Source organism: Diabrotica virgifera, chromosome 3 (assembly GCF_917563875.1).
Source record: "Diabrotica virgifera virgifera chromosome 3, PGI_DIABVI_V3a".
NCBI classification, from domain to species: domain Eukaryota; kingdom Metazoa; phylum Arthropoda; class Insecta; order Coleoptera; family Chrysomelidae; genus Diabrotica; species Diabrotica virgifera.
Window position 1 is genome coordinate 161,539,815 of NC_065445.1, and position 22,138 is coordinate 161,561,952.

General features: G+C 33.7%; 1 protein-coding gene across 1 annotated transcript; it reads right to left on the minus strand.

Moving 5' to 3' along the window:
• Window positions 1-17,506: 17,506 nt before the first annotated feature.
• LOC126882612 (uncharacterized) lies at window positions 17,507-20,948 on the minus strand. Its single transcript, XM_050647585.1, has 2 exons — window positions 20,655-20,948; window positions 17,507-17,890 (listed from the first exon to the last, which is right to left on the minus strand). The coding sequence occupies exons 1-2, from the start codon at window positions 20,898-20,900 to the stop codon at window positions 17,684-17,686; spliced, it is 453 nt and encodes a 150-aa protein (XP_050503542.1). The 5' UTR covers window positions 20,901-20,948; the 3' UTR covers window positions 17,507-17,683.
• Between the last annotated feature and the right edge of the window lie 1,190 nt (window positions 20,949-22,138).

Consider the following 22,138-nt stretch of genomic DNA (forward strand, 5'->3'; position numbering starts at 1 on the left):
TAAATGTCATTAGAATATAAATATTTTCCTTTATTCCCCGACGACGAGCTGACCAAATACCCAAGTAGGTGGAGGCCAATAAACTAAATAAGAAGAAGAAGAATATACGTAAATATAACCATAAACAGAACCACAGTCAAACTCTGTGACGTCACGGGTCGTTTGAACTATTTTAAGATAAGGAAGACTTTAAATTTGTACTTCTAAGTTATTATGGGTTTTTCAAGCGTGAAATTTTGTAAATCTCATTTTTATACAATACTGAAAATTATTATGTAATAAAAGAAATGTGCAAGTTCCCTATTGTGGAAGAAAGGGCCACAATCGTGATACATGCCGTTCAACGCCGATACTTTTCTGCAGTAGATGCGGAACATTGAATATCTCACACAAAGATTGCAGTTGCCCAAATCCGGGAAACGACATAAGGGTCGAGACACCCAGTGGCATCTCGAACCCAAACCAGAATTAAGGTCCTCTGTCACACCTTGCCGTAATCAAACAACCAATTTCGACAACAGACCGCATTGTTCACTGATGTTCACAAACGGAGAAACGTTTCAAGCACTGTTAGATACTGGATCACAGAAATTTTTCATCGGGGATACAGCTCGAAAGACACTGTTAGAAGATAACATAACCGAAGAAGAGGAAAGAACAGATATTAGGCTTGCAGACGGTAGCACTCAAGAAATAAGGCACAGCTATCATACTATATGCCTAATCAATGATAAATGGCGTCAAATTAAGTTTTATTACATGCCAAATCTCTCCTCACAAGCGATACTAGGCATCGATGACATACGGAAATGTGGATTCTGCATAGATTTTTCGAAAAACTTCAACGGCGGTAAAGACAATACAGACGTTAACACCGAATTTGCAACACAAGTCGATGAATTGGTTCCCGCAATACAGGAACCAGATACTAGTGACTTCACAGAAAGTACTTACAACGACGGCGTCGCAAAAAGCCAATTCAACATTAAACCCACTTTAACGCAAGAAAAACAAAACAAATTGGAACATTTCTGACAAACAGAAGTGACCAGATTTGATAAGATCGCAGGAGTAACCCCATTAATCAAACACACGAATAAACTGACACACAACACTCCAATAAAACAAAGATACAGACCGAGAAACCCCGCCATGCAACAGATCATAAACGACGAGATAGACACCATGTTGAAAGAAGGAGTAATAGAAGAGTCTAACAGCCCCTACAGCTCACCAATTGTCTTAGTAAAGAAGAAAAACGGTAGTTACCGATTTTGCATAGATTTCAGACGTATCAACGAAATTTCCGAAAAAGACGCCTATCTACTTCCGTACATCAATCACGGTGTCGCGAAAAAAGGTCGCCAACAATTGGTCGAGCGAAAAAATGTCGCGCACATTTGAGCGCGTATCAAAAGGTCGCCGGCGAAAAAACAGCGCCGACGAAATAAGGTCGCGTGCAATTGATCGCGCGAAAAAAGATCGCGTCATGTTTTACATTATTAAAACCATTCAATTGGTTTTCAAAAAGGTTCTAAAGAAATTCTATTTGCATACTTTAACTTTATGCATTATGAGCCGATTAGTCTTGGAATTCCATCTAATTACTTTTTAATGTATTTTGGATGTATAAGAAGATGGGAAAAATAACGTATATCTAAATACTTTTTAATGTATTTTGGATGTGTAGGAAGATGGGAAATATAGGAGAATGGGAAATTATTTCATATGGTATTTTCAGGTTACTCAAGTGAATATACTTGAAAATTGAACAATTTTTAACATGAAGAAAGTATTTTTTTTGTTCTACGTGAATAATTTTAATATATGGATCTAAATTCAGAAAGGTACTTTCCTTCACACTTTTTACAGGCTTAGGACTGTCAGCAAAAAACTGGCGTGTTTAAAAGTGTTTGCTCTTCCTAATCGGATATCGTTAAAAATGTACAGTAATAATAGTTCTATTTACAGTATATATTACATACAAACGAATACCAGGTACCAGTTTACCTATTTTTGGTATTTTCAGAGACCGGTAATTAGCATAATTGGTTCTTAGTAGAAAGTCGTTATGCAGATTAGTGAAGAATAAGTAGTTTAGATAAGGGCACCTTATTGTGTAGGTATTTATTAGGAATTCCATGAAGTCATTACGATAAGACATTATTGGAAATGCTAAAATAAATATTGTACAAAAGTTCTTTGTCTAATTGTGCGTTATTCACTAATGTGGTAATTATTATTCCATATTCGTGAAACGTACTTTTATTACTTTTTAATGTATTTTGGATGTATAAGAAGATGGGAAAAATATCGTATATCTCATTATTCATTAGCTTGTCGATTTGTCAAGATGGTCTTAACTTACGTAAAGAGTCAAAAAGGTGCCAATATGTTGGTGTATAATGGATATATCCATAGAAAGGAAAAAACGATTGATCAAAAGACAATTTGGAAGTGCGCTCAGTACAATAAGCATAAATGTACCGGGAGAGTTCACACAGTGGAAGATGAAGTAGTGAAAAGTACAAGTCACAACCACGTTGCCGATGCGTCAATATTAGAAGCAAAAAAGGCTTGTAACAGAATGAAAGAACTGGCTCATCAAGTTGAACTAACAACACAAGGAATCATAGCTACCGTTTCACAAGAAGTGTCTGTGGGTGCAACTGGGCAGCTACCTTCTATTTCATCCCTAAAGCGAACTATTCAGAACACACGCCAAAGAGTGGAAGCTATTCCGGCAAATCCAAGAAGCTTAACAGAGCTTATTATTCCGGAAGAATACACCAGAAACAATAACGGCGAACCGTTTCTTTTATTTGACAGTGGTCCAAACGAACAGAGAATTTTAATATTTTCCACTGAAAGAAATTTAACTTTGATGGCGAGCTGTGAACACTGGTATGCCGATGGAACATTCACATGTACTCCTCTATTGTTTGGTCAGCTGTATACAATATATGGCGTACAGTATAGCAACGTTATTCCAACTGTTTTTGCTCTACTTCCTAATAAAACTCAGGCAACATACACTCGACTCTTCCATGAATTAAAAACGTTACGACCAGGTTTACGTCCTACAACAATAATGGTGGATTATGAAAAAGCAGCAATTAATGCTTTACAACAAGAGTTTCCTGAAGTCAGAATCCGTGGATGTTTCTTTTATTCACACAATGTTTGTGGAGAAACATGCAAGGTACAGGACTGCAACAAGTTTATACAGAAGACGCGAATTTTGCTCTACATCTGCGACAATTGGCAGCCCTAGCCTTCGTACCTGAAGTAGATGTTGTTGCAACATTCGGAGAGCTACTGGACAGCGAGTTTTACACTCAAAATGAAAATTTACTAACACCTTTAATAAACTACTTTGAGGATGTATGGATAGGCAGATTGGATCGACGACAACAAAGAAGACCGCCAATGTTTCCAAGGAATCTTTGGAATTGCTTCGAATTTATAGAGGAAGATCTACCGCGTACTAATAATGCTGTCGAAGGTTGGCACAACAGCTTCTCCTCGATATTAAATGCAGCACACCCAAATCTATGGAAGTTTATTACGGGGCTAAAGAAAGAAGAGAGTTTAAATCGATTAAAAGTGGAGCAATACATAGCTGGAAACCAACAACCTCAAAAAAAAATTTATAAAGATACAGCGCGGCGAATAAAAACGATTTGTTTGCAATACGGGAACCGGCCAAATCTAGAATATTTAAGAGGAATTGCCCAAAATTTTCAACTGCAAGTATAAAAAACTAAAAAACAATTAAAAAAAAATTTAAAAAAAACAAAAAAAAAAAATAAAAATTAAAAAAACACAAAAAAATAAAAATAAAAAATTAAAAAAAAATAAAAATTAGAAAAAAATAAAAAAATTAAAATTAAAAAAACTTTTAAACACGCCAGTTACTAACTGCCAGTCCTAAGCCTGGATAAAGTGTGAAGGAAAGTTAAAGTATGCAAATCTGTTATTAATATAAATGTATTCTTTAACTATGATATCTTCAATAAGTACTCACCAGTGACAATGTATTAATGAAATTGTGCCTGTTATATAATTTTTAACCACAATATCATTATTTTATTTGGGAAATTTTATTTTAATAAAGATGGTAGCCCTTAACCTACCCTATCTATATGTAGTATATACCCTGTAAAATATATTAAGCTTATATTAAAACTTACTCTTAAATAACCAAGGGTAAATTTTGCGACACTGCCAAGTCGTGAAATAATACCTCTAGGTACTTTCCCTACAACATTTACAGTTAAAATTACCTTAATTCGACCATTAAATTGGTCGAACATTTTACATGATCAATTTCAAATAGGATTATTTACTTCCAATTATTTTCCTATTATTTAAAGTGGAAAATAAAACTAAAGTCATTTAGAAGTCAATATTGGGTTGACGAAATATTCTTTACCAATAGGTTAAAATGACTAATAAGAAAATATTTAACTGTTTGGGTCATTATTTAACAGCAATCCTTTAGTTCTATTGCATCATCTAAATCTGACCTAAGCCTGGATTAAGTGTGAAGGAAAGTTAAAGTATGCAAATGAAAACATATTTTCTGACGCGATCTTTTTTCGCGCGATCAATTGCACGCGACCTTATTTCGTCGGCGCTGTTTTTTCGCCGGCGACCTTTTGATACGCGCTCAAATGTGCGCGACATTTTTCGCTCGACCAATTGTTGGCGACCTTTTTTCGTAGATCCATCAATCACATATTGGACAAATTAAAAGCAGCAATAGTTATTTTCCTAACAAGTGTAGAAAGTCATACTTTTCCGCACGCGACTGCAGTTTGCCGAACGACGCGAAGCGGGAGTTCGGCAAGCAGTCGAGTGCGGAAAAGAGACTTTCTGCAAGCGTTAGGAACAATATTTTTTCTACAAGTCTTTAAAAAATGACCAAATCTTAATCAATTAATTTAATTAATATGAAAATACATACAGAAATTAATTCTTTGACAAGGTTGTCAAAACCAAAGTTTCAGCATAATTGGTTAGCATGACGAAGTACTTGATTTCCATGACGACGATTCAAAACCACTGTTATTGTCTACTGATTTGACTTTCGAATATTATGTCAAAATTATTTTATTTCTTGGAATTCTCACGTTAATTTCATTAAAACATGAACAGAATAAGATATATTTGAAATAAGTTAGTAAATAATATCTAAATATTAGTTTATTGCATGTATTATAATTACTTTAAGGCCATATTAACATATCTAAATTAACACGAGTGCGGAAAAGTAAAACGCGTGCGGAAAAGTAAAACGAGTGCGGAAAAGTAAAACCCGTGCGGAAAAGTAACACGCGTGCGGAAAAGTAAAACTTTCTAAATAAAAATGCGTTCGCGAAAGTAGACATTTTTGCACGCTCGTAGAAAAAATACATTTCAACATTGGATCTAAAAAACGGTTATTTGCAAATACCACTGGCAGAAGAAAGCAAACCTTTGACAGCGTTCATAGCACTGGGTAAAGGATTATTTCAATTCAGAGTTCTTCCGTTCGGACTACACGCAGCATCAGCCACGTTCCAACGCCTATTGGATTCAGTTATAGGACCCGAAAGGGACCTTACGCTTTCGCATACCTAGACGATATCATAGTTTTAGGAGAAACGTTCGAACATCACATGCAGAACTTAAAACAAGTATTTAAACGATTACAAGATGCAAAGCTAAGAATTAACTTAGAAAAATGCGAGTTCTGCAAAGACGAGATCATATACCTCAGTCATGTAGTTAATAGACAAGGCATCAAAACTGACGAAAGCAAGATTAAGGCTATCATCGACTACCCAGCCCCAAAATCTATCAAGCAGCTAAGAAAATTCCTAGGAACCACATCTTGGTACAAACGTTTTATTCAAGATTACTCTACGAACATAGCACCACTAACACAATTATTAAAAAAAGAAACAGAAGTGGATTTGGGGTACAGAACAAACAATCGCTTTCGAGAAATTTAAGAAACTACTGACACAGGCTCCCGTTCTAATTTGTCCAGATTTCAGCAAAAGATTCTTTCTCCAAACAAACGCATCAGACTACGGTCTCGGAGTAGCTCTAATCCAGAAAGACGAACAAGGACACGATCGAGTCATAGCTTACGTCAGCAGGTCTTTGTCAAATGCGGAGAAAAACTACAGTGTAACAGAAAAAGAACTACTAGCTATCGTATACGGAATAGAGAAAATGCGACCATACTTGGAAGGATATCAATTTTCAGTCTTAACCGATCACCAAAGTGTAAAATACCTACAAACCATAGAAAATCCGTCAGGAAGATTAGCCAGATGGGCTATGGCGTTACAACAGTTCGATTTCGACGTCATTTACCGCAAAGAAGCACAAAACCACTTAGCAGATGCCCTCTCTCGGGAACCAGTAGACTCAATTAGTACCATTACATTCGGAGAACTACAAGACGATTGGTAAAAGAAGAAACTGTAAGAGGTGAAAACTAACCCACAACGATTTCCAGATTATATGGTGAAAGACAATCGACTGTACCGACATTTCTGGGATAAATATGACTACAAGGAAACAGATTTATCCAACCCGTGGAAACTCTGTATTCCATCAAATAAACAAAAACAGCTGATATCCGAAAACCACGAAACAACAACATCCGGACACTTAGGTATAGCCAAAACAATAGCAAGACTGGCACGAAAATACTACTGGCCAAACATGTTTGGAGACACCGCAAAACTCGTCAGAAGTTGTCACAACTGTCAGATGTACAAACCTTTACAGCAACAGACCCCTGGGAAAATTACTCAACCTCCATCCCAGAACAACCATGGCACACCGTCACAACCGACATGATCGGACCACTACCAAGATCAACCAAAGGCAACATCTACGCACTCGTTTTCCAAGACACTTTTTCGAAATGGGTAGAAATTGTTCTCGTAAGACATGCCACAGCCAGCGTCCTATGTCAAGCGTTAAAGGACAAAGTAATAATGAGATTTGGATGTCCAACCAAACTCATATCAGATAATGCCACTTCACACGAGAAAAGAGAATTCAGAAGTCTACTGAAAGAATTCAACATCGAAAAAATCGCAATTCCACCATATTCCCCACAGAATAACCCAATAGAAAGAACAAACAGGGCAATCAAGACAATGATTGCTCAATTTTGCGACAACAATCACAAGAAATGGGACGCATACATCCCAGACTAACTTTCGCAATCAACTCAGCAAAACACGACTCTACCGGATTCTTTCCAGCATTTTTAAATTTCGGACACGAACTAGGCATACCCAGTAAAACTATAGAAGCGCCTAATCCGCCCGACATAATTCCACCAACGTACAAATGGAATAAATTAATAGAAACTTTCGAACTGGTAAGAATCAACTTGGCTAAAACGTTTACATCACAAACCCACTACTGTAATCTACGCCGCAGAGAGTGGACTCCGAAAATCGGAGACAAAGTCATAAAGAAAGATTACATTTCCAATGCCGCCAAACAACTGAACGCCAAATTAGCTCCCAAATTCTCCGGTCCATATACTATTCACAAAGTACTATCCAAAGTAATTTTTCAGTTAAAGGACGCAACGGGAAAAACAATTAACAAAGTTCACATCAAAGATATGAAACCAGCTCACGACGATAGTACATGATTCCATCCTCTCCCTTAACCAATCCCGAACCACACACTCACACTCTTCACACCAGTTATACAACGACACGTCTGAATTACATACATTTATCAAAATTAAAGTCATCATCGAGATCTCAGCAGTGTTGAGATTGTCACAGAACAGCGCTGTAAGAACGCCGCAGCCCACTCCAGGACGAAACGCCAGGACAATATGGAAACAACACCAGGAAACGATACAGACGTTAGTGCTAGTGCTAGTGCATTAAAGGTTATTCGCGAGTTTAATTTTCAGAAAGACGTAGTTTTTTCTCTTTTTTGTTATAGTTATAAGTCGTAGTTAAGTAGCTAAAATTTTGTTCAAAAATTTTTTTTAGAAGAGGGGTTGTGACGATAATATAATTTTATCGTCTAGAGTACGCCAATGAATTAAGTAAAACACGTTTTTGTACTGTTTCGAACGATATAAAAATCGGATCAAAAAGCCTAGTTGATTATTATTCTTGGAGCTTTGATCGAAGAATAATAGACAACAGCGAGGTACAAGAGGTGAGTTTATGTCGGTAGTATTTCCCGACCATTTTCCGCTGTCGTTTTGGCGAGCTGAGCGAATCCGACAGTTTTCTTCTTACCTATCCTTTTACCTATCCTTATATGAGCGGTGATCGTATATCCTTTATATGTCTTTTCAATCCGGCGAGGTGAGCGGGATCTCCTTTCTCCCCTTTCCTTATACATTCATATCGTATTGATAAAAGCAATTCCTATTTCGCGCGATCGTCAAAATCATTCATTCATGTACAAAAATATCGTCACATCGGCCCGAACAGTAAACTCGAGGCGTAGAAATTATAAATATATTTTATTAACGAACTTAATGAGTAATTAAGACTAATTATCTTATCTTCCGCTTCCAAATAAAAACGTTTTAAGAAGCGAACTTCTTCGACTGATAGTTACCTGGAGCAACAACAACGCAACGACCTCGTTACATGACAATTGTAATTCTAGGTTAGAAATTTGTCAACGACGTAAATATAAATATTTTATGTCATTGGTATATTCGGACATTGTATACTGAAATTGTATTCTATATTTTTGCTTTATTTAAAAATTTAAAAACTATTTTTACCTAGTACTTTAAAACTGTTTGACGTATCCTTATCATACTTAGCAAACAGTGTGGATACTATACACCCTACTAAATTATCATAAATAAACGTCACTAGCTACTACCAGAGAAGTACGACAGGGGATAGTGAATGATTGACCTTTCTCAAATTCTACTCCACTGGGGAAATTACTATTTTAGGATTCTCCAATTCTTTCTATGTAAATAATAGACTCTTCATTGGTAACGATAAAGTAATTAGTTTTCCAGATATTTGAAGGTAAAAATGAAACGGCACAGTTATTTTGATTAACGTATTGTGTGGCTTAATTTTTAATTCCAAATATCTCGAAAACTAACGATTTTATCGATACTAATGAAGATTATGTTATTTACATAAAAAGTATTGTAAAATCTAAAAATTACACTAAAATATCAATTCCGACAGTGGCGTAGAATTTGGGAAGAGTCAACCAGTCACTTTCCCCTGTCGTACGCCTCTGGTAGTAGCCGGAAACGATTATTTAATATAATATAGTAGGGTGTACAATACCTACACTTTCTGCCAAGTATGATAAGGATACGTTAAATAGTTTTTTCTACAACCGTGTTAAAAATGTATTTTTTAGCACTCCATACAAGCGTTAAAAATGTTACTTTAAGGCACTAGTGCTTTAAAATTTTTATAGGACTGCAGTTCTTACTGACTGTATAGGCAATTTTGATGTAATGTCAAAAAAATGTAAAAATTAAATGTCAGTCAAGTTCAAGTAAAAGTTTTTGTAGATATTGTCCTGTAATTACGTTTGTAGAAAAAATATTGTATGATATGCGTGTTAAAAAGTACATTTTTAAGGCACTTATGTGAATTGCAGAGCTCACTTCGCTCATTCTGCAAACTTTCACATGCGTGCCTTAAACGTGTACTTTTAACACTTATATCATAAATAACTATTAAATTACTGGGTACAAACATTATTTAAATATTAAATATTAATCATATTATGAATCATATCATAAATTAATTAAAATAGCTGCCGTTTCATTTTTAACTTCAAAAACTCGAAAATTAATGACTTTATTATTACCAATGAAGAGTATATAATTTGCATAGAAAGTATTGAAGCAATTAGCTTCATAGCTATTTTAATTAGCAATTCCCCCAGTGGCGTAAAATTTGGGAAGGGTTAACCATTCACTGTCCTCTGTCGTACGCCTCTGGTAGTAGCTAGAAACGTTTATGTATCATAATTTAGTAGGGTGTATAGTAGCCACACTTTTTGCCAAGTCTCATAACAATCATAAGGAAATGTCAAATAGTTTTAAAGTACTGGGTAAAAATAATTTTAAAATTATTAAATAAAACACCCTCTAACTCAGTAAGGAACTACATTTTATATAAGTGATTTGGGTTAAATATTAATAATTTAAGGTCTAGAATCTACAACTCACAGATTGAACATTCTTAATGATACACTCTGTATAAACATAAATATAAATATTCTGACAACTGTCAGATTTAACTAAATTGTCATGCCTCGATTCGCGACATTCTTAAAATCTTATATGACGTCAAAATTAATGACACACTGAAAAAAGGATTTGGGATCAGCTGTAGCATCGCGTTTTTCCTAAATTTAATTAGCTACCCTATGTTTAACTTACATATACTTACTTTCCAAAATTAACTCCATAATATGGCATTACTCATTTTTTTCCATAAATTGCGTAATTTCGAAGCAAATCAATCATAAACCTCGGTAGCATTGATCTCATTATACAACTTTTACCGCCGATATATCGAATTTTAACACCCCTGTGTTTGCGATTAGCCCTGGACAGGGTGCATTAGCCAAATATTAAATTTACCACCCCTAACAATTTTGCGCTATAAGTAGACACGTGCACCCATCCTTAATATAAATATAATAAGAGGGCTGATACCAATTAAATGTTTGAAGTTAATGATTAACTATTTAGATGGAAAAAATAATTTTATTAACGTTTCGAAGCCCAAATCGGGTTTCGTTGTCAAAATACAAAATAATTTTAAAATAAACAAAAATGTTGTTGCTAAGTAAAAAATTCTTCTAATAATTTATTTAATCTGACTCATTTATATTGGCAATTCAGACGTATATTATACATTTTAAAGTAGAAGACTTTAAAATGATATCGCCAATATTTATGAGTTGCGTTCCTGGGACGACTTTACTAAAAGATAGTTCATTCGATTACATGAAATCAATCCAAAATCAAGAATATCCGTCACAAAAAAATCATAGCATGTGATTATATTATATATATATACATATCCTACAACATTCACAAGAAATAATACGAGGAAAATATCAACACCATATATAAAAGGACTATCCGAGAAACTTAAAACAATTGAAAATAAATTCAACATTTCAACAACATTCAAAACAACAAACACATTGAGATCTATTCTATCTAAAACTAAACCTAACAATGAACAAGAAAGAACAAAGAATTGCATTTATAAAATACCTTGTGAATGCGAACAATTTTATTTACGTTCAACATCAAGACCATTAAACGTTAGAATAAGTGAACATCAGTCTTATATTAAAAATAGAGAATTCCGTAGATCTCAAATATGTCAACACGCATGGGATAATGAACATAGAGTTCAGTGGAGAGATTCAAGTATAGTCCTGAAAGAATCAGATAGTAAAAAGAGAAAAATCAAAGAAGCGGCTCTAATTATGCTAAATGAAACCAATTGTGTCGCAAATTCCTCGGTAGAATGCAGTAGGATGTGGTTACCCATACTGAAAGAGGAAGTCAATAGAAAGAAAATACCACGATTAGTAAGTCAATAACATATCGAGTTAGTACAAATTTTATATTTTAGTATTACTTATTGTATATCTATGTATTATTAATATTATTTATAATTTAAACATATTAAAGTCAGAATTTGGTATTAGTTTTTTGAAAGTAAATTAAATGTAAGACCAAATACTTACGATGTCGCGATAGTATCACGAGGTTTTTTCCTGGTTTTCCCTCGTGATTTACTATGGAATCTCTAACGCAAGAATTTTACTGTCATCTTTGCATTTGATTGTCTTTTTAAAGACAGATCACATGCTATGATTTTTTTGTGACGGATATGCTTGATTTTGGATTGATTTCATGTCATCGAATGAACTATCTTTTAGTAAAGTCGTCCCAGGAACGCAACTCATAAATATTGGCGATATCATTTTAAAGTCTTCTACTTGAAAATGTATAATATTTGTCCGAATTGCCAATATAAATGAGTCAGATTAAATAAATTATTAGAAGATTTTTTTTTACTTAGCAACAACATTTTTGTTTATTTTAATATTATTTTGTATTTTGACAACGAAACCCGATTTGGGCTTCGAAAAGTTAATAAAATTATTTTTTAAATTTAATTGTGGCTTATTTCCCATCTAAATAGTTAATCATAAAAATGCCACAAGGAAATAGCTTCAGAACAACATTTGAAGTTAATAATGTACATGAGGCTAAAAAATACATTATTAAATATATTGATAGTTCAACTCATGTAACCTCTTTACAAAAGTTGGAATATAGAATCAGTGCGTCACAGATTATAGAATTCTCTCTAACGCAATACAGTTAAAAGTGACAGAAAAAAACGTACCTCTGTGATTATTACAGTGGCGGCTCGTACCACTTTAAGAAGGTAGTGCCAGAATTTGGACAGCCGCCAAAATTTTTAGTGACGGGTTCACGATATTGTCAAAAAAGTTATAAAACAAAAATTAAAAAAAAAATAGGCGCTGACACTTTTACCTTATGTATCTTATGTATATTTATCTGAGGTGCCCAGAAATTGTTCAAAATGTATCAAAACAGTTCCGTAAATTCATTAACAATAAAAAACTCTCAACTTACAACCATTATTTACTGCTAATATTACTTAGCTTGTATTACGATTTAGTCGCTATTTACAAAATTATAAAAATAATACTATTTAATTATTTACGCACAGGCACAAAGTTGTGTTAATATCACTTTTAAAGTTTATGATACATCCTTCTTGTTTTTTTTTGGTTGCAAAGTTTTGAATGACTTTATTATTAAAATTATCAATACTAATGCTAACTAATTTTTAACTAATGTTTTAATTCGTTTTAACATCCAAAAACAGCGTTCTGCTTCAGATATTGATATAGGAATGGTAATTAAATGCTTAAAAGTTTAATAGTTTCTTCCAATGTGCTTTTTAAACCTTCCTCATTTAATAAAACTCATAGCGGAACAGCCCCAGAGGTAGTACTTAATTCGTCTCACTAATACAGTACTTCTAATTCAGTTTTAAACCGAGTTTTGTTTAAAAATTAAAATTGTCTCCATGTTTTATTAAAAAATGATTTGGGGACCGACGCTTGTAAGCAGAAAACTTCTCCGACATAAATAAATTAGAAGCAACTACATATCAGGAGACGGTAGACCTTTGAAAGATCTGGACTTTTAAATATTATGAACCTTTAAGTCGTTGTCTAATTCGGCGCCAAAATTGACCAGTTCCTTAAATATGCCTCTATTTTGTGAATTTTTTTTCGTCGTGACCTCTTTAAGCTAACTCGAAAGCTCCACAAAGCCTTATAAAATTTGTAAAGAAAAACCACCAAAAGATTTTTTTAAGATACTAATCTGATTCATTGTCAATTAATAAATTAAACTTAAGAAATAATCAAAATATTATTTATACTACACCCACGATCATGATGCACTAAAAGTTTAATAATAATATTAATTATAAATACAAAAACTTTAACAGAAAATAGACATAACAAAAGCGACAAGCCAGCACTTAAAGAAATTCAAATAATAGATACCTTCTCGTGCCCGGCACGAGATTCTAATTTAAGTTATACTAAATAGTCCAATATAGCTCTTTCTCTGTCACTTATATAGGATGCTCGTAAAATCGTTCTCTTTTCAGCCGTGCCGGTACCAATTTTGGCTCAAGATTCTCCAGCCGAATAATCTCCGCTGTAAGTGGTAGGGATTGTACTACGCGCACAGTTGCCAGATTTTATATAATTTATGAAGATAAAAAGAAATACACACAAAAAATTAATAGGCATTAAACGATTTTAAAAATAAAAATTATGCTTCTGCATAGTTAGGAAGGTAGTGCCATGGCTCTATGGCACTACCTCACGTGAATTTACACTTATAGATGTATAATTGGTTGGCGATTACAATACTCCAAATAGATAACCCAATCAATGAGGCAAGTAAAGATAATTTGACACAAAAATAACCGATCATACGGTAAAATGACAATTGTAATTTCTAGGTTGGAAATTCGTCAACGACGTAATTTGCATGACGCGGGTTTTCATTTACGACGTAATTTGCACATTAAATTTACATTTACTAAAGTTGTGCTTGGTCTTATTACAGAAATTACACCTTAAGTCTTCTGGATCTTCCTCTTTATCACAATGTCTCTCCACTCTTTTCTCACCCTTCCTCGAAATATTACTACTAGAGCTAGAAGTACTACTTGCTTTTTGTTTAACTACTTGCAGCTTATTAACTTCAGCATTATTTCTGGACTGCTCTGTCAAGGCTGCTTCTTTGTTCAACACTATCTCTAACATGTCTTGAAACTTTTTGGATGGACTCTTCTCACACAAACGATCCAATATTTGACCTGGCCTCATGCCAGTTACAAACTTATCTTGGACTCTATACATTAGTTTGTCCGTAAAATCATATTGTGTAGCTGCATTTTTAACCCTTAAATACCAAGCATTCACTGACTCTTGGCCCTGTTTTAGCGACTCAAAAACAATCCTTCTGCGAAATACGGACACTCTTGGTTTAAAATGTAGTCTTAATAACTCTATTAAAATAACAAAGTCTTTACCATTCGGCTTCTCCGGGCTGCATAGGTCTCTCAAGATCTTGTATACCTCTTCACTTAATAAGGTAAGTAAAACAGCAACCTTTCGTGTACCCTCTATTATATTTGCGGTAAACAATTGGTCTAGACTCTAGACGTTCTTCGAACACTTCGAAATCATCGCCTTGTTTGAAAACTGCTAATGCCGAAATGTTCCCAGTATTAACCACTGTAACAGTCGGTTGGATCGGCAAAACCACGTTTTCTAAATAATTAATGTCGTTCAATGACATGACTTGCAAATTCTAAATTCAACTTTCTCTATGAAAAAAATTCAATATTTTGTGTTTTACCCAAACTTCCACAATTTTTCTCGTCGCCAAATAATGTAATATCTTGGAAATGATACTATAATTACGGTAAAATACTTTTATTCCCACGAAAAGGGTAAATACAATCAAATACAATGTTTTTGGTTTTACAGAATTTTACAAGTACTCTTTTTAGGTTGACAGCTGACGGTTAACAGGCAGCCCGTCAGCTATCACCCTAAGGTCTGCTTCACACTATCTAAAGCTACGACACTAAGTTTAAAAGCAGCTTTACATCAAAGCTATGCAAGTCCGTCTTGCATGGCATATCTCTTGCCTACCCTGCCATTTTTACATATGAGCAATTTTAGATACCACTGTCATTGTTGCCAATAGAAGAAATATATCAAAATATTAACTTTAGATATTTCACTTGGAAATTTCAGTCCATAATTAAATATATTCAAATATAAATCACAAATTATTACATCCGATAAATACCACTTAAACTTACACAATAAGGTTAAGTTTTTTTCTAAACTATAAATTTTGTCATATTGGCAACATGAATTTTGACAGGACTTGCATCAACAAAATAGCATGAAAAATAGAACATGTTTTAATTTTTCGTCTAGCACAGGAATTGCATGGAGATAGAGCGTGGGCATGCGCAGTAGCGTGATCTGTCTTGCATGGCTCTTGCCTAGCATGAAAATAGCATAATGTAAAACTGTCTTAAAGGGCTATTTATAAACTCGACGTTGACGTTAACGTTGCCGTTCGACGGTGACCTTGACGGTCGACGTTCTGGGGTGCATTTATAAACTTTTCGTTGACGGTGCCGTAGCAGTTAAGCGTAATGTCATGTCACATTTCTTATTTCTCTCTAACCTTACATTTTTTATTTTTTGGAATTTGAAATGGTTTTTGGTTTTAGCAGTTTTAGAAACTTGGAAGTGTTGAATGTAGAATGTTGATAACTGTACTGTTCCTGTTCAGCTTAACCAAATGGAGAAAAGAAATTATTAGAAATTAGAAATATTATGTAGAAAGGATGTCTTCAATTTCTTAAGAAATAAAAATAATAGACCATCATGGTTCACAACTTTATTCCCACCTCATGTCTTACAGTCTTCTCCCTGTCTATCATCTGTCAGCTGTCATTACCCCTTGACAACCTTGACAGAACATCAAATTTAAATTTAAAAAAAAAAGGCGGTAACGATAAGAAGCCTACAACTCGGCCAACCGACAACAAGAGCGCCCTCGCTCTTCCATATACAAAAATACAACTATTTGGAAGTACATAAACATGACAAAAATCATAACATTCATAAATATTTGTCATAACATGCCATCTGTCATAAACTGTTATCGACAGTACATAAACATGACAAAAATCATAGCATTCCTAAATATTTGTCATAACATGTCATCTGTCATGAACAAAAATATAACTACACTCACAGATCACTTAACTCTCTTTAGATGTTACACGCAGGTATCTCAAGGTCATACTAAACTAAATGTCATTTTTAGTAATGATACGTTTTTTGAGATGTCGCCATGCACCTGGAGTGAAGATTTCTTCTATATCACTGAGTCTGAGTGTCATTATAATTTGTCAATTGTCATCATTGTCAGTATGCCTTTATCTTTTATCTTTATGTCAGTAAAAATGTTTATCTGATTGTTAGCTATAATAAAAAAATCCTGATTTAGATAAAATGGATTCAAATACAGTTTTTGAAACAAAACGAATGTGATTTGAAGATCCCTAGGAAGATCAAATTCCTAGCTTACATTTGCATGGTGAGTTCAACAAGTATTTGTTATTAGAGAACAAGTAACACATGTAGGGAAGCAAACGAATGTAACACCAAGTAAGTAACCCCTACAGAAAATATATAATTAATACAAATTATTTTACGTGAAATGAATATGGTTATTATCAAATCAATTATATTAATTTTTTGTTTTAGTTGAAAGTCCTTCAACAAGTAGAGATACACACATAAGATAACTAGATAACTAGAAGATAACTATTAATAATTTCATTTGTAAAGATACGATTTGTAAAAAAGTATATACAAAGTGGTTTTGCTGGTATTAAATAAATAAATAAAAATACGTTGTCATGTCGTATTTTTTCCCAAATGGTATTTTGTATATTTGAAATTAAAAATAATTTGCATATTTTAAAACCAAATTATTTTTTTTTTCAACTATACAAATATTTTAACCTAACATTTTCTTCCCACCAAAATTACATTTTGAAATTCCCGCTTGCATTAGTTCCGATACAAGCGGCATGGAGCGCTGTTTTTCATATTTAACCAAAGCGTTATCGTGAAACATCTAGAGGAGGTAGGTGATCTGTGACTACACTGAAAGTACATAAACATGACAAAAATCATAACATTCATAAATATTTTTGTCAAACATTATTTCTAATAAACATAAGTTATCATAAGCACCTTTCAGGAATTATTCCTCATAAATGTAATTCATCATAAATTCTTAAACGTCGTATACATAATGGGTAATTATAGATATTAATTGTTTTGCACAAATATAAGTTGTAGTTGCTAAACATAAAGTAAGTAATTTAGTGTGAATAAAATAAGAATCATAATATAAAAGGCTAAAATACTTAAATAAAATCTAAGACAACGCAAATGGATAAAACCCTTAGAACTATTAAGTTGTACAGGAAGACTTAGTTTAGTGTGATGATTTCATCCATAATCTGAGATGATCAGCATCAAATACACCTTCGAATGGTTTCTGAGTCACCTGAAAACCCTCAACATTAGAAATTAGATATCTGTCATTAGGTAATATTTTTTTAATTATATAAGGTCCCTTAAATTTAGGTAATAGTTTCTTATTTACACCACGTGTAACGTCAATATTAGGTGTCATGACATAATCCCCAAGTAGCAATTTTTCGACGCATTGGTTGTCAGTACAAACAAATGCATACAACATACATTTGCATAAAAGCAAATGCTACAACGTTGCCCGAGAGCATTTTCAGTTGTTTCGGCCAACGTCCCCTACCCCGACTGACATTACGATGTTATAACCTGTAGTTATACGGGCAACTAATTTATTACCATTTTGACAACTACATATCACACTTCAGTTTTTTCAACAATCGCAACGACTTAAAAATGTTATAATATATAATATAGCTCAACAGGCCTTAAAGGCCCATGGCTTGGAATTTCTCCACGGTTTTTCTCCATTTTCTCCTGTCCATGGCCGCAGTTCTCCAATTTGATATCCCGATTGTTTGCAGGTCTTCCTTACATGCTCCTAGCCACTTTTTCCTGGGTCGTCCTCTTCTTCTCTTTCCTTCCCCTCTCAGCAGCGAGTCCTTTGCCCACCTTCCGTCAGCCATTCTCGCAAGATGACCTAACCAACTTAGTCTCTTTGTTCTGACCATCTGGCTTATTTCTGGTTTCCGGTACAGCTCTCTGATCTCTGCATTTGTTCGTCTCCTCCAAATGTCTTCATCGTTTTTTACTCCCCCGAATATCTTCCTTAGGACACTCCGCTCCCAGATGTTCAGCATATTTTCTTGGTTTTTGTTCATGACCCATGTTTCGCTCCCGTAAAGAACTGTGGGCTGGATCACTGTTCGATAAAGTCTTAATTTTACCTCTCTGGAGATGTTTTTGGCTCTTAGTAGTTTGTGTAGGGCTCCGACTGTCTTTCTTCCTCTCGAGATTCTTTTTTCGATTTCCTGGCTTTCTTCCCTTTTACTTGTTAGCGTTACTCCTAGATACTCAAACTCCGTCACCTTTTTGAAGCAATACTCTTTATTCTCATTGTTTGTGGTAGTTTTCAGTTGTGTGTCTTCATTTGAGGTCTGTCCCATTTCCATATACTTTGTATGGAAAAGTATATGGAAAAATGTTATAATGCTAAACTAATTATTATATATTTTATTTTGATAGAAATTTTCGATTTATTTAACAACCTGTTTATTTGTTTTTTTAATAGCTGGTTTCCATTCCATTGTTTTATCAGTAGATTTGAGATTTGATAACCATCTTTGTATCTGCTTTGGTAGACAGGGTTGCCAGGTAATTTTTAACTCTTTCAGTAGTTTTGTTTTCACAAAATCAGTTAATTCTTTTTAGGCCATGTAAATATACAGTAATACAGTGATATGCACATCCGTCCTAAATGTCCCAAGAGCAATTCCACAAAAATGGAAACCTAATTATTCCAAACCACCAACTGGTAATTATCATTTTTTAGCTAAAATCTACTAAATCAAAAACTTAAATATACTTAAGTATTTTTGGGATATATTTGGGATTTTTTATAATAAAAACAACAGCTAACTTAAGGGGATAGGCGCAAAATGTCTGTTGAAATGTTCAATATATTTTAAATGTTTTCGTTTTTTGCGAATCCTTAGAAAACTAATAAGTATTTTTGAAAAATTTAAACGCACAAAGAAAGATTACGTTATTACCGAGGACCGAAAGTCCCTGAAAACTTCTATAATGTTTATTTTAATACGTTACAGGGGTGAAAAAAAGAAAAAAATTAGTGACTTTTAATTCCAAATATCTCGTTTAAAAGAAACGTTTTGGTTTTTCTAAATAATGCAGTCTTTTATTCTGCGTTTAAATTTTTCAAAAAGACTTATTATAGTTTCCTCATGATTCGAAAAGAATGGATCAAATTCTGTTGAAATATACCAAAAATCTACTAAAAAATATTGCCTACTAGAATTTTTTAAAAAATATCAAAAATCTACCAAAAAAGGAGAAATCTACTAAATGTGGCAACGCTATTAATGAGAATGATACACTTTTGACACTGGTCACATGACCTCACATGACTGATAGTCGGCGCGGCCGGGTTTGGTTGGCGATTGGACTTATAAGTTGTCTTATCCGCCTAAGGTTGGTAATTAGGTATTTTTTTAGTAATATTGGTAATATTGTTTAATGCGCCATTTTGGTTTTACTTGAGATTTTTGGGATGTAAAGAAAATGAAAACACAGGATATAAAAAATGCAGGCATTTTCTAATAACTTTAAAAGCACCATCAATACATTAAATTTATACAGAACATATTTAACATAAATTTTGACTTTTATATTAAAATTTTATTTTTTAAATTTGCATATTTTTTGTCAAAAATGTCATAAAAAAGCAGCGTGCATTTTAGTGTGCTTTTTAAAGGTGAAATATTCATATTTGACGGTAATCTGAAATGCGTTTATAAATTTCACATCAGGTAATAAGTCCTTTATGTATTTACATCATATAAATTTAAATACCCAGTACGATGTCAAAACAGTTTACTTTTTGGTTTTCGCATTCACCATACAGGTGTTAAAAATATAGGTAAAAAAACATAACTAGTCTGACTCCTTGAGCAACCATTGCACGCGCAGGTGCTTTTTATAGTCGCTTCAGTTGTCTTATGCAACGGTTACGAAACGATGTTGCTTAAACAGGAGGTTGCCTAGGCAACGTCAAGACAACTCAAAAATCGTCCACCAAATCAGTGCAGAATAGGGTCGTCTTTTAGGCAATAACAACGTTGTAAGAAAACGTTGCCACGCGGTAAACAACGTTGTCGCGTCGACAAATTGCTACTTGGGTCACCAATATTATAAATTGAAGCTTGTTTATGTCTTAAATCGTAGTACAGCTTATTGACTTCTTGGGATTTCTCTATCTTGTCACATGCATTATGTCGTAGTTCGTTAATATCGGATTTGTCTTTGTTAATGGATGACAGAAAATACTTTAAATGATCTTTGACATTACCTACTTGGTTCATTCCAAACAATAGTTTAGAAGGTGTTTGGCCTGTACTTCGATTAACAGTGTTGTTGACGGCAAATTCAACTTCATTAAGTACTTGATCCCAACATTCTGGGCCCTTGGTTAGTTTCGCTATCATTGGTATAATGAACCGGTTGAACCTTTCAATCTGTCCATTGGCTCTTGGTACGCCAGTAGCTACAAGAACATGCTGTATTCCATTATCTGTTAAAAATTCAGTGAATTGTTTGGACGTAAATGCTGAGCCCAGATCGGTGACTATTTTTAAAGGTTTACTGTAAGTAAAGAAGTATGAGTTTAAATACTTAATAACCTCATTACAATTAGTTGACTTGCAAGCATACAATTTCAAGAATTTAGTAAAGCCATCTACAATTGCAAAAATATGTTTATAACCAGTTCCTTTAGATTTTTCAAGAGGTCCACAATGATCCAAATGTAAAATATTAAATGGTTTGTCTCCCTTTGGTATTCTGTGTAAAAATCCTTCCCTTTTACCACTGTTAGGAGCAAATACAATGCACTTCAAACAATTTGTAATATAAGTTCTTACCTTTTGTCTCATATTAGGAAACCAGTACGATTCTTTTATGGCTTCACAACATTTATCTAAGCCCACATGTCCTAATTCATCATGGCAACTCCGAATCACATTGTTTTCCATTGATTCTGGTACATAAAATAGTAGTAAATTATTACTTTTTCTATAAAGTATGTCATTATTTATTTCAAACAACTTATGCTCACTGGATTGTAATGTCTCCTTTAATTTACATATAATATCATCTTGCCCTTGTTTAATAGCTAAATTATGTTCAAAAGTGTTTTCCTCAATTATTAAAATACTTCCAAAGCACCTACTTAAAGCATCAACATGCTTCATGCTTGTTCCACTTCTGTGTTCTATAGTATAATCAAAATTATCAAGAACGAGACTCCATCTCATAATTTTAGGGCTAACATCCTTCTTCTGTAAAGCTGTTGTTACACTATTACAGTCTGTCAGTATCTTAAATTTAATTCCATATAAGTATACTCTAAATCGGTTAAGTGTGTTGATAACGGCTTTTAGTTCAAAAATAAAACTATGCTGTTTAGATTCTGCTTGAGTAGTTCTCTGACTGTTAAAGAACACTGGATGAAATTTTTGGTCTGCTTGTTTTTGGAGTAATATCCCACCATAACCACTAGAGCTGGCATCACAATGGATTTGGGTTTCAGCTGTAGGGGAATAGAGAGCTAAAACAGGTTTGGACACTAAAATTTGTTTTAAACTATGAAAACTTTTCATTTGTTCTCTTCCAAATTCAAATGAAACATTCTTTTTTAATAAATCATAAAGTGGTCCAGCAATTA

Coding starts and splice junctions, on each gene's coding strand:
- LOC126882612 (XM_050647585.1), bottom strand. CDS start 20,900: ATGATAGCGAAACTAACCAAGGGCCCAGAATGTTGGGATCAAGTACTT. Junction 17,891..20,654: donor AGATAGAGAAATCCCAAGAA/GTCAATAAGCTG, acceptor CTACTTGGGGAT/TATGTCATGACACCTAATAT.